Here is a 14,549-nt window from a genome sequence, read left to right as displayed (position 1 = left end):
AAAAATCCCTTTAACCCCTTAAAAATTTAAGGGATTAAAGGGATAGCTCAGGTGTTTTGAAGTGGGGTTGTGTGAGGTACTTATCCATAGTCAGTGTATTACCTACAGTAGATGACGGTCGGTATGCCCCCAGTTTGGAGAAACAGACAGGATTACCGCATGGAAGCAAAGCAATGTATTGCTTCGGACAGGGCCAGCAACGAACGAATTTTTGCCACTTAAAAGAAAGGCTCACCTAAAAAAATCAATATCTCCATTGAAAAAAAACAGTAATTTTACCTCAGAGAATACAAGTATTACTGGTCTACCGCTGCCTTGATTGGCTAGTTTGTTTTATTGTGTGACTTTGGTTAGTTCAGATTCACCAATAGCACAAACAAACTAACCGACCCCGTGTTCTGCGAGGTAGAATTACAAGTTTTTCAACGGAGTCTGGTGGTTTTGGCGAAAAGCATAGAGGGATACAACGGCTTCAGTTCCCTGTTGGAAAGGGCTGTCTGACGGCAAGGTAGCGCGGTGAAAATATTCTAAATATAGCGTAAACTTAAACTGATATTGATTTTTTTAGGTGAGCCTTTCTTTTAGGAGCTAAAATACGTTTTGCTGCCGGCCCCGTCCACGGCAGTACATTGCTTTGCTTCCGTGCGGTAACTCCTGTCTGCTTCTCCAAACTGGGGACGTGCCGACCGTCATCTACTGTAGGTATGTAAGTCATCAATAACAGTAAATAGAAAGGACAATAGTCATTCAGGACATGCAAGATCTATGTAAGACATTGTGAAGCTGTGCCACATGAAGCAATTGATCCAGCATAGGAAGACAGGTGCAGTGCAGAAACAAACCATGCAAAACAAGAAGGGAAGTAAAAAAAGCTGTGCTCAACATCACAATTTGTGCTTTCACAACATTAAATGATACGTACATAAAATCATTTGAGAACTTAAGGACATGCCAAAACCAAGCCTCATTCACTGCTCTAAAAACAAAACAAAAAAACGAAACAGGAGTAAAATGTCTCTTCTGGACTCCATGCAAGAAATGAACCAAAAAAACAAAATATATCTACAGTATGTGCATACGGTGGTTCCCCAGAATCAAAGAGTAGCCTATGAAACAGTCTTTACACTAAAATCTTCCATCAAAACACATCCAAAATGAAAGCCTTTGGGTAAGCTAACAGCTGCTAGAGGTTAGGTGAAGCTCAGGGGGAAACTGAGCTTCCACCTCAAATATTATATTCTTACTTTCCCGCTTAAACTTAAACAAAATATTGGATTCAAGCTTTGTGGCTGCAACCTGTCTGCTCAGTGCCAGGGGAACCACTGAGCGCACCCTTCCTCATCCACATCCACATGCATGGAAACACACAGGAGGCCGTGCAGCACTGACTCACTGACCAGAGCGGGAAGCTCCTCAATATTTGGTAAGGGGATCTCGAAGTGGTCTGGAAAAATGACGAGCTTGGCCTCGTCTTCGTATTCATAGTCCTCTCCGTTAAAATCACGGTTTAGCTCTAAATCTACAGGGGAGGAAGTAAACACTGACGTCACTTTATTGTTATGTATATTTTATGTTTTCTTCTTGAGTCTGGTTCAGCTTCGTTCCTTTAGTCAATACCATAATAGTCTAAGAGGTACGGTGAGTACAAAACAGATGAATCCTTGAACAAGAAACCCACCATCTTTTTTTACAGCGGTGACAGGATGACTTCATACGATGCTGATGACTCTTTTGCTCAGACACAATTCACGTAGAGTTATATTTAGCCATTTATCACACACTCTTATCACCAGCAATTTATAGAGTTACTGAGGAGTACTGAGGATCTCTGACATTTGTCTGTGCAGCTATGGCACCCTCATTTCAGTATTGATTACATAATGAGATTAAATGATCAAAATTAGGGCTGCAACTAACTCATTATTTTGCTTATTGATTAATCTGCTTGGTATTTTATCCACTAATCATTTGGTCTATAAAATGTCAGAAAACAGGGAAAATGTCCGTCACACTTTCCTGAAGCCCAAGAGGACATCTTATTTTGTCCGACCAACTAGAGCTGCAATGATTAATCGATTAGTTATCATCTATTAAATTAATCGTCAACTATTTTGATAATCAAATAATCAGTTTGAGTAAATTTTTAAGAAAAAAAAAAAGTCAAACTTCTCTGATTCCAGCTTCTTAAATGTGAATATTTTCTGGTTTCTTTACTCCTGTATGACAGTAAACTGAATATATTTGAGTTGTGGACAAAACAAGACATTTGAGGAGGTCATCTTTGGGAAACACTGACACTGGAAACACTGATGATTTTCAACATTTTCTGATATTTTATAGACCAAACAACTAATCAATTAATCGAGAAAATAATCGCAGATTATTTGACAATGAAAATAATCGTTAGTTGCAGCCCTAAGACCAACAGTCCAAAACCTAAAGATATTCAGTTACTATGGAGCTAAAATAATTATTCAATCAATCGACTGGTCGATCAAAAGAAAATTAACCTGCAACTATTTTGAAAATTGATTCATCGTTTTCGTCGCTAGTTTTCTGCTTTTTCTGTTTTATATCTTTGGTTTTTTATCTGTTTGTATCCAAAACAAAGCATCTGAAGACATCATCCTGGGCTATAAACTTATGCTTTAATTTAATTAAATTCAATTTTTATTTGAAAAAGGGGACAATGTACATTAATCAACATTGAAACAAATTTAAATGTACCCGAGTTAGCCAAGAGGTTAGTTTTCATCGGCAGTCACTTTGCCAGATGTTGTTAGGCATCCTAGAATAATAAAAATAATAAATAATTTTCTGACCATTTTTTTTAGACCAAACGATGAATCAATGAATCGATAATGAAAATAATCAATTAATCGATAATGAAAATAATTTATAGTTTTAGCTAGGGGGTGCCGTGATATACTGGTATTGATGATAATGGTGATATTTTAAAAATGAAATATTAATATCATGTTAATAATACACTTATGATGATGTTGTGTAAATAATCCAGCGCTTCTTAAATTATTTCATTTAAACAGTTATGGTTACAGATTCTCTCTCCACCTCCCTACACTTGTATTTTGAGTGCAATTCATTTACCAAAAAAAGAGACAAAACGCACAATAAACAAAGTAAAGGTGAATTGGACTGATAGCATTCTTATTATTTAAAATGTTATATAGATAACACGATAATATCACTAACATGAATTCTTTATCGTGTAGTGAAAATTGTGACAGCCCTAGTTTCCTATCAAGTAAGACAAAGAGAGGCGATGAATCCTCACAATGAAAGACATTTTCTGTTGATCAACTAATCATTTCATTTTTTTAATCTAAATGATATCAAACGTTTTGAAGGGAAATCTAGAGAGAGCCTCTCCTCTTAAATCACTTTCATAACAGAGTTGTTCGTTCTCCTCTCCGGCCTAAAGTCGTGTAATGACTCATGAGAAACAGGATCATAGGTTATCCCTGACAACTGACATTGTTATTGTGCCGGCTGGCTTCACGTCTGACGTTACCAGCTGGATTAGATCACTGGACTGGTATGGAGATGACGGTGGATACATACATGCCCGCTGTCATATCAAAGATCCAAAATGGACAACGGAAAGAATCGTCCCTTTTGGAGGGTCAAAACAAATTCCTATCAGAGACCGAGTCACATGTTGGCTAGAGGGTTGACCTACAACCCTACAGCATCGTCGAGAGGCACTAGATAGTAAAGTCTATTAAGCTGTGGACGTTGATAAAACATCATTACATTGAGGGTGAGTGGAAGGAATTCCTCCCCCACCAGGCCAGCAGTGACGGAGGGCGGGGGGGGTGAGAGACACCTGGTTCAGAGCAGCGTCATCGCTGCAGTGGAAGTGTGTCAGGGAGGTTGACAGGCGGCGGCAGCTGAGAGGCCGACGACCGCCCGCCCGACCCCTCCCCACGCCGAGGAGGAGTACACCAGGCTTTGATTTAGAACAGTTACCAACCGCATATACAAATAAATGGGCTATATTTGGAGCACAGGAGGAGGAGAAGGAGAATATCTGACGCTTTGGGTAAAGGCCGGCTGGAGGGGCAGCTGGTGGGTCACCACAGTGTAACAAACAATAACACCAGCTCGTAATGGAGGGGCTTCTCTTGGACCACACAAATCACATTTACTTTAATATTAAAGGTCTTATTGATAACATTTTTATGTAGTCTAATAATGTCATATGTAAGGGATAATAGTACAGCGAGCCGGTCATATGTTGTGAAATAACCCCTGACGGGGCGATGTGGACCCCAACGCAAAGTCTTGCATCGCTATGAAGGGGTTTATTTCACAACAATGACAGGCACGCTGTACATTATCCCGCTTATTACACAGCTACTTGCTTAAGAAATCAATAATTTGACACAAAATGGTCCTCCAGAGTCCGACAACAGAACTGCGTACATAGCAACGGTCTGTTATAAAGCAATAACAGACCGTAGAACGCCGTGATTGACCGATCAGAATCGAGTATTCAACAAAGCCTAAATACTAAATAATAATACATCAGTCACAGGGGTACCCTAACCCTACGGTGGCCTTCACAGGTAACGTAAAAACTCAAAAGGCCCTCTCTAGAGCCAGTGTTTGGTTTGTCCGTTCTGGGCAGGCGGCAACCTCCGAGGTCTAAAAAGTGAAACCAATGCGCAAACACCCTAGACTTGCATTCTTTCTAATAGCCAGCAGGGGGCGACTCCTCTGGTTGCAAAAAGAAGAAAATGACCCTACTTCTCACTTGATTTATTACCTCAGTAAACATTGTAAACATGAGTTTATGGTCTCCATCGCTAGTTTCAAGTCTTCTTCAATACAGCATGATGTTCATTTAGTAAAGTATGGTCCCATTTAGAGTTAAATAGACCATAAAGCAGGGTGTGCTTTAGGGCGTGGCTACCTTGTGATTGACAGGTCACTACCACGGCGTTGTCTGTGTTTTCGTAACATTCTAGTTGCCTAAAAATATCTTAATCAGCGTTCGGTAATGCCAAACTCGAGGCTTCAAAACCGTAGACCACAAAACAATGGGTGACATCACGGTGACTACATCCACTTCTTATATACAGTCTATGGTTCTGTGCTACTGTAGAAACATGGTGGACTCTGTGGAAGAGAAACTGCTCCCTATGTAGATGTAAACGGCTCATTATAGCTAACGATTCTTAGTTTCAGGTGATTATACACTAAAGAAAACATAGCTATATGAACACTATATTCCATTTCTGCCAATAAATCCCCCTAAACCCTACAAACTGGTCCTTTAGGATCTGAGTACTCCTTCCACCGCTGCCTCTAACTTACCTAGAAACACTTTTCCATTTCTTCGTCTGGGGATGGCGCCTCCTGCAGCTCCTGTGGTTTTCTGTGGGAAACAGGAAGGAAGACATTAAACTGGATCAAAGAAGCCTCGTCATATTAAAAGCATCTTTTAACACCTTTTATGAAAACGTTTTTTATGCTCTGCTGTGTCAGAAAGTCCAGATGGTTGTCATTTTGTTAGAAATAGATGCTGGATATTCCAGTTGCCAGGTCGGGTTACAAGGAGAGGGGAAAACCCCTTCCACGGCACGGTCAAAATTAAAGAATGATAAATGAAACTGCTTCAGTTGCACAGTTTGATTTCTAGGCTTGGACAGATACCATTTACATTATGTCAAACGACATGTGTCTGGGCCTGTCCGTCATCATTTTTATCTCCACTTCATACTGTCCAGAGTGGTAGAAAACTCAAATAAAATCATCAATATTTAACAGACAACCACATTTTCATTCCTGACACATGGATCAATCAACAAACAAAAAAAAACACTTTGTCAGTGAATCCACTTAAAAACAGTGATTCTGCCAAATGACTGTCTGGCAGCAAAACAACCCAGAGCCACCAACTGGTTTCCTATTAATCCCATCAGGTTGTGGTGACTGCTTCCCGTTCACTCAGCAGGGAGGAAGAGGAGGACGAGGAGGAGGAGGAGGAGCTGACGGTGGCAGACAGACAGAAAGACAGAGAATGCTGACACACTCGAGACCAAGTGGACTCATGGGAAAAAAAGAAACAGCAGACACAGGAGCCTGCAGAATGTGAGCAGCTGTTTGAGGCCAGATCCAGGCATGGAAATAGCAGCTCTTTACAAAGCAGAGCTTATCTGAGGGCAATTAGAGCCAGCGAGAAAACACGGCAGCAGCTTTTGTTGCAACTTTTAAAAGACGGGCTTGATTGGGTTCATGGGTGACTTTTTCTTTTTCCACAAACTTTTTTATACATACAGGGACAAAACAACAGAAAAGCCTTAAAATATAATGCAATCCAATGCAACACCACCTTCAAAAGTTACCATAAAGTTGGCTCAGTCTCAACAAAAATCTAACAATTTAAAAATATATATTTGTTGCAGGGTTTTGGTTTTGGATTGCGTCATATTTTAAGATGTCCCTGTTACTTTGTCCACCATGGGAACTAATATTAGGGTTGTCACAATATTTCCCTACATGATTATCGTGGCAAAAAAGAATTCATGATAACAATATTATCATGATATTTATGGAAAAGTTATTATTAGTAGTAGTATTATTACTACTATTATTATTATTATTATTATTATTATTATTATTATTATTATTAATAATAATGTTATCAGTCAATTTCATCTTTAACTTTGTTTATTGTGTGTTTTAACTCTTTTTTGGCAAATTAATTACACTCAAAATACAAGTTTATGGAGGTGGTGGGAGAGTCTGTAATCATATAACTTTATATATAAAATTATTTAAGTGGCACTGGATTATGATATTATCATGTGTGATATTAACATGATATCAATATTTCATTTTTAAATATCACGGCTATCGCCAATACCGGTATATCGCGACACTCCTAACTAATATAAACAGATTCTGTTATAATCTTGTGTTGCATTCAGTATAATGCTGTTATTTCAAATTCAGTAACTTTAATTTAGCGGTAGAACTTTATTTTATGGGTATGTAATTTCAAAACATTTTCTTGATATATTCCTATGGAAGTTTCTTGGAAAGCACTGTGTCAATTTATACAAATTATAGGGAAAATAAGAATTATCTTAAAATAAACGCTCAATTTAAACTCAATTAAATATTCATTCATTGTTCTTTTATTATTATGAAGTATTTATTCTCTCTATATATTGAAATGTATTCTTGCCGGTAAACAAATTTAATATTTATTAAATATTTCTAGGTTTTCATCGGAAATTAATTGTAATTCATTTATTGGAAGTAGGGCTGGGTGATATGGCCAAAATCTTCAATCGATATATATGTCATTTCTTGATAACAATAGATATCACCATATAGCATATTTTCTGGTATTTCAATAAATAAATAGTTGATATAAAATAACCTCATTGTATACTCCTGTGTGAATTAAATACTTCTCAAATGAAAAGTACGAGTATTTTCTCATTTTAAGAACATGAGAACAAAATTAACATAACAGTTTTAAGTGAGATTATAGAGGAAAAAGAAATAAATATAGGCCTAGCATGTACTGCGACAAAAACAATACAGAAAAATATATGCAAAAGACATATTGTTTTGGCTATATAAACAGTATATCGTCATATTGCCCATCCCTAATTGGAAGAGTACCAATTGAAAACTGTCTCTAATTTTCACATAATTAGTCTCAAATTACCAGGTTCTTTCTGGGAAACTTCATAGGATATTATAAGGAAACGAGGGAACCGTAAAATAAATATAAATATAGCTAGAAACAGAGCAGTGTGAAAGGTTATAGATGTGATTTGGGTAGTACAGATGGATACAGAGCTTAAAACATATCAAGTGTTAGGAACACCCAGACAGGCCTCCGTCTGAAGGTCGGTCAACAATATTTTCATCTTTCTTTCATTAAATGTCGATGACCAAGCATCTCCAATAATGTGCAGGGTGCACTGTGTAATTCAATCACTGATGTTCAAAATAACGGTATCATGATTCAGCAATCGTGACTCAGTGTACCTTTTTATCCGAAGCACCTTTCAGTACTGCTGCTTACTTCTGCAGCATCAGTCACCACAATTTAGGCTGTAACCCTGACAGCGTTAAAGACACGATCTACTAACTGAAATACATGTAACATAGTGGTACAATACACAAGTACTTCTTTCAACAGAGAACTGGTAACACTTTACTTTAAGTCCCCCTATTTAGCATTTATACGCAAAAAAATTTAATAAATGGTTCATATTACACTATAATGTAGTTCTCAGCAGCTATAAGGATATTTTTAACAGTATTTGTCAACAATTATAACTTTTTATGAAGAAGACATATTTCATATTTTTATATGAAAAACAGTGTTTTACTATATTATCATTCATTATTACACAGCTTGTTGAATACTGGATTCTGATTGGTCAATCACAGCGTTCTACAGTCTTTAATTTCTTTATAACAGTCCGTTGCTATGGGCGCAGTTCTGCTGTTGGACTCTGGCGGACCGCTTTTGTGACAAATTATTGATTTTTTAAGTAAGTAGCCGTGTAATAAGCAGGATAATGTACAGCTAGCGGGTCATTGTTGTGAAATAAACCCCGACAGGGCGATGCTGCAGCCTGACGCGGAGCGGTCTTGCATAAACTACTACTACTACTTGCATATACTAATTTTTCAATTCCACCATGCTATTTTTCCACATGTTGAGATTCTCAAAGTGTGTTAATAATTTGTGCATAACTGTCAAATATAAATTAAATTGACTAACTAAAATAGTTAATCTTCTAAATAAGCTGCATGCAAATGAGATATGTCTGAATTTACTAATTGCCTCCTCGTAGTCATGAGTCGACTAATCGGTCGTTTTGGTCTGAGTCTTTTTTTATGCTTTTCTTCATGCTGAATGACTTATTTCAAAGAAACTTATGAGCACATCTCTGGTAAACACAAGATTTAAAGTGGTGCTTTTGTGTGATTCTTTGTGGAGAATCACAGATCTGTCGATTAAATCAACTAATCGTTTAGTCGACAAAATCGTAAGAGTGTTAGTCAACTAAGAATTTCTTTGGTCGAGGAAACAAAGTTTTACATTTGCGTTCATGTGTCACTTTATCGTGGTTGTATTTGACCTTTCTGTTCTTTTCTTGATTAATATCTAACGTATTAATGTGTCTAAATTGTGATTTTGTGTATTATTGATTGCAAAGCCCTTTGGACATTTGATTTATAAAAGCACTATGTAAAACCAAGATTATTATTTTCATTCTTACTACTAAATCAGTACAAAACACAGGGCAGGTGTAAAACTCACCTCTTTGACATGTCGTTTGAGGTGCATGTAAACGCTCTGTCCTGTTTTGCGATAATGCCTCTCCACATGTTCTCGTCCGAAGCCCAGGAATGTGTTCATGCACACATACAGGCCTCCCTCCGACTCCTGCAGACCAAAACAAACAGTAACACTGAATGAACAGCAGCATCAACACAACAGCACATTTAACACATTGAAAACAAAAGACACAAAAACTCTTTTCTACTCTACTGTATTCTAGGTCTTAGAATTGGTCATTATATTTCCTAATTTCAAAGTAGCTGAGAGGCAGTTTTGTACTACATAGTACTTACAGTGTATTATATATATCCTCATACAAATATTCCTTCTTATTAGGGGTGTACAAAAATATCGAGTATCGCGATATTATGTTTTGCGATACTGTATCGATTCTCAAAAACACTGTTTTGATTTTTATATAGTTTTATATAAAAAAGTTAGTGTATATAGTTTACATGCAAAGATGAACTCTAACTCAAAACTTTATTTCATTGGCAAAGAGATGCACCCTCTCAGTGTATGTGTCCTCTCAAAGTAGTGCTATGATGTTGGATGTTACAGGAACTGTGATAAATGAAAATGCAGATCCCACTGTTCTGATTGCATGGAAGGGTAAAGTTTTTTAACTCAGATTTGATGCATATGGTTGTGTATTCTTTGTGCTATGACAGTTTTCCTAAAATTTGATTTTAAAAGATCACAATATATTGCCTTGCTTTATACTGAATCGTAACGCCTGTATTTTTACCAATACACAGCCCTACTTCTTATAATGCCTCTTCTATTCGAACACAGAGGAAAGGCAGTATTTTAGCCCTATTAAAAGTATTTCACAGTGAAAATAGGATGAGAATAATCATTTCAGTAAAAGCGACTGATTTTCGTGACAAAAACTATTCAACATCAAAGCTACATTTTCATTGTGATGCACTGCCCTTTGGACACATTACCTGGTACTAGTCACACAAATGTAACACGACATGCACAGCGGAAATGCCAGTAAGAGAGATGCGTCAATGATTCTGCAAGCACATTTTCAAAAAGGCTTTCTTGCTCAAACAGTCTTTCTAGCATTTTGTCAAACAGCCAAAAATCTGTTCCAGCACTTTTGTACAGAAAAAAAACAAAACACTTTAATGGAGAAATGCCTGCTGCTGAAAAGTCTGTTTTTAACTGAAAAGCAACAGAATCACAGTCACCGAACAGATAGTATTTTTAGCCAAAGAATGTCTCAAAAAAGTAGGATTCATCTCTGATATTTTGTTTCAAATAAGCAATTTGATACAGCAATTTATGTGAATATGTGCATCCTCGCACGAAGCTACGTAAAAATGTATTTCAATGACAGAGTAGTACCTCTTTGCTTTTGAGGCACTGAAGACCTTTAGGTTTAAAAACACAGTCACCTCATAAAACTGCTGCTGAGTGCCCTACGTGTCACATCTTACTGTATCTGAAACTCGTTACAGGACACAACGGTATGATCATCTTGTGTGCATGTGACCAACGGCTCACAGTGAAGTTGTTTTAAAATGCAGGGTACATACAGTAGGACCTCCTTCAGGGGGCTTAAATTTAAATAAACAAACAACCTCCTGCACATTCACACGTGGATTGTCAGAGACATGAAGGATATACCTCTCCAAACTAACCTATATCTGCGAACAGTGTGGGCCTTATGAACCCCTGTGATAAACCTTTAAGTGGCCCAGAGTGACATATGAGCTTCAACAGTGCAAGGACAAAAATAAACCAGTCCTCGGGCCAACATGATGAACTCCAGACAGCTGAGTCACCGTTAAAAACGGTTTCAGTCGAGAAAGTAGGTTTTTATATGTTGTATGTAGAACGTGTTATAGGAGCCAACAACTCTGACTTTCTGTACGTCTCAAGTCTTTACAAGTACAGGAAAGACTGAACTCTGCATCCAATCTGTAGATTCACACATTTAAAAGTGTTAAAAAATATATAGTTAAATCACAATATTGTTATTTTGACACCCTATCACTACTACAGAAGAAATAGGAAATGACAATATAAATGAAAACATTCATCACAATATGGGTCATGAGGTTTTCTATGAACTCTCTAGTGACACAATAACATAAAACATACTGTACTACTACTATGAAGGAGTATAAAAACATACTTTACTTTACTTTAAGTCAATTTACGAGTATTACAATACTACCATGGATAGCATGAATTTTTGATTAGTCATGGTGACTCACTATTGAGCACAGTAGTGAATGTCCATAAATTGAGGCTAAACCGCACATTTAAGAGTTAAAAAATCACTATAAATTCACTCTAGTGAGCATACAATGATACAAAACATTGTATTAATATTACAAACTTCCAGCTAAGCACCACTGACACACTTCAAGTCCATTTTTAGACAGATTATAAATTACAAAAGCACCATAAAATCCCTATAAATTCACTGTTGTGAGCATATAATGATAGAAATATTGTGTTAATATTACAAACTTCCAGTTGACACACTTCAAGTCCATTTTTAGACAATTACCATGTAAATTACAAAAACGCCATAAAAATCTCTATAAATTCACTGTTTTAGGCAAATAATGATAGAAATATTGTATTAATATTACAAGCTTCCAGCTGACACACTTCAAGTCCATTTTTAGACAATTGCCTTGTAAATTACAAAAAAAAACATAATAATCTCTATAAATTCACTGTTTTGAGAAATAACAACAGAATTATTGTAGTAAAATATTGTACAAAAACAACATAAAAATCCCTATAAATTCACTGTTGTGAGCATGTAATGATAGAAATATCGTATTAATATTACAAACTTCCAGCTGACACACTTCAAGTCCATTTTTAGACAATTACCGTGTAAATTTGAGCAAATAATGACAGAAATATTGTACTAAATACAATATTGTATTAAAATATTGTACAAAAACACCTTAAAAATCCCTATAAATTCACATATAATGATAGAAATATTGTATTACTATTACAAACTTCCAGCTGACACACTTCGAATCCATTTTTAGACCATTATAAATTACAAAAAACACCATAAATGTGGCTGTAAACTCTCAGCTACAACCTGACAGAGATGCTAAGGCTTTTTTTAATTAATTAATTAATTCCCAGCTGAAGAAGACAGGTGTGTTAGCTGCTGTATTTAAGCTGTAATGTGGCCTGAACCTGCACCATCTACCTCTCTCCATGCACAAAGGGGGGAAACCCCTCCATCCCTCTCTCTCTCTCTCTCTCTCTCTCTCTCTCTCCTGAGATGTAAACAACATTTAATTATTTATTTCCTCTCAAGTTCAGGATGGAAGGTGTCCATGGAGACACATCACAGCACATTCACGTGTGTTGTTGAAGCCACATCAGACCATGTGTCTCTGTGTGTCTCTGTCTGTCTCTCTGTGTGTGTGAGGTGGACACTTACTGGAGAGTCGAAGGAGAAGGCGCACTCGCTCTTGAAGACCCTGTCCCCGGTCCTGGGCACTCTGATGGTGGGCATGTAAGGGACCAGCAGCTCTCCGAGGTCTGCAGCCATCTTCGCATTCCTGCTTCTCGCTGCTCAGTGCTGCTGGAGCCTCCGGAGCAGCGCTGTCAGACGAGACCAGAGGAGAGGATGCTATTTATAAAGCTGCATTCCTCCAGCCAGGCTGCTGGGGGGATGTGACGATGAACAACATAAAAATAAAATGACACACAGTTGGAGGAGGCTGTGCTGGCTGCAGAGCTACTATAGCATGAAGGCTAATATTGTTTTTTGGGGTGTTTTTCTTGCAGAAAGCGTTGAGGACCTGCGCAGAAATGACATTGTTGACTGTGGTGACGCGCTTTGTGCATGGTGGATGTTTCACCAGCAGCAGGGCCACTCCCACTCCCACCTCTCTGAGGATGATTCATAAAGCCACCCACACACACTACACCCTCTACTACTACAGCATGTCTCCACCTCCAGGAAACCCAGCAAGACCATCAATATGAGAGGTGCACTTTGAGTTTTAATAGCTGCTGATTGTAGCATCCTACTATGGAGGAAGGAACCTGCCAAAATAAAAACTAAAAGAATAAATACATAAATAAATAAGTTAATAAATTAATAAATACATAATAAATAAATTACTCGATAAATAAATAAATGTCATTAAATGCAGCAAAAATAATATTAAAAATAAATGTAGCCATTAATTGCTTCTTTATTTATTTATATTGTATTAATATTAATTAATAATCTTCAGGGGTTTTTTTCAATATTAATTTTTTCATTTTTATTATTTTTTGTTACATTTAATGACATTTAATTATTTATCTTTGTATTAATTCCCTTATATATTCACTCTTCCAATTTGATTTTCAATATATATTTTTTTCTTTTTTATTATTGGCTTTGATACATTTAATGACAAAACTGTTTATTTATTTATTTATTGAGTCATTTATTTATTTATCTTTGTATTGATTCACTTATTTATTTACTCTTCCGTTTAATTTTCAATATTAATTTTTAATATTATTTTTGCTGCATTTAATGACAATTAGGTATTTATTTATCGAGTCATTTACTTATTTATCGTTGTATTAATTCCCTTCTATCTATTTACTCTTCTGTTTAATTTGCAATATTCATTTTTTTATAATTTTTGCTACATTTAATGACATGTATTTTTTCAATCATATATTTATCTTTGTATTAATTTCCTTATTTATTTACTCTTCTGTTTGATTTTCAATATTAATTTTCTTTTTTAGTATAAGCTTTGCTACATTTAATGACAAAACTATTTATTTATTGAGTCATTTATTTATCTTTGTATTAATTCCCTTATCTATTTACTCTTCCGTTTGATTTTCAATATATATTTTTTTCTTTTTTAGTATTAGCTTTGCCACAATTATTGACAAAGCTATTTATTTATTTATTGAGTCATTTATTTATTTATCTTTGTATTCATTCCCTTATTTATTTACTCTTGTTTAATTTTCAATATTAATTTTTAATATTATTTTTGCTGCATTTAATGACAATTATGTATTTATTTATCGAGTCATTTATTTATTTATCGTTGTATTAATTCCCTTATCTATTTACTCTTCCGTTTGATTTTCAATATATATTTTTTCTTTTTTAGTATTAGCTTTGCCACAATTATTGACAAAGCTATTTATTTATTTATTGAGTCATTTATTTATTTATCTTTGT

General features: G+C 36.0%; 1 protein-coding gene across 4 annotated transcripts in view; it reads right to left on the bottom strand.

Annotated features, from left to right (window-relative positions):
* Positions 1 to 14,549, bottom strand: part of usp13 (ubiquitin specific peptidase 13) — a 58,669-nt gene that overhangs the window by 27,991 nt on the left and 16,129 nt on the right. For 3 of the 4 annotated variants that reach the window (XM_037768926.1, XM_037768928.1, XM_037768929.1), the window contains exons 1-4: positions 12,783 to 12,893; positions 9,323 to 9,448; positions 5,341 to 5,401; positions 1,398 to 1,519 (exon numbers count right to left, since the gene is read on the bottom strand). In XM_037768926.1, the coding sequence (XP_037624854.1) occupies positions 1,398 to 1,519; positions 5,341 to 5,401; positions 9,323 to 9,448; positions 12,783 to 12,893 (420 nt within the window). Of the gene's footprint in view, positions 1 to 1,397; positions 1,520 to 5,340; positions 5,402 to 9,322; positions 9,449 to 12,782; positions 12,947 to 14,549 lie in introns of those variants that run through there. The other variant, XM_037768927.1, reaches the window with a different exon arrangement.

This window comes from Sebastes umbrosus, chromosome 5, assembly GCF_015220745.1.
Source record: "Sebastes umbrosus isolate fSebUmb1 chromosome 5, fSebUmb1.pri, whole genome shotgun sequence".
NCBI lineage: Eukaryota > Metazoa > Chordata > Actinopteri > Perciformes > Sebastidae > Sebastes > Sebastes umbrosus.
The sequence above is the reverse complement of the archived record's forward strand: the minus strand, read 5'-3'. Positions and strand labels throughout refer to the sequence as shown.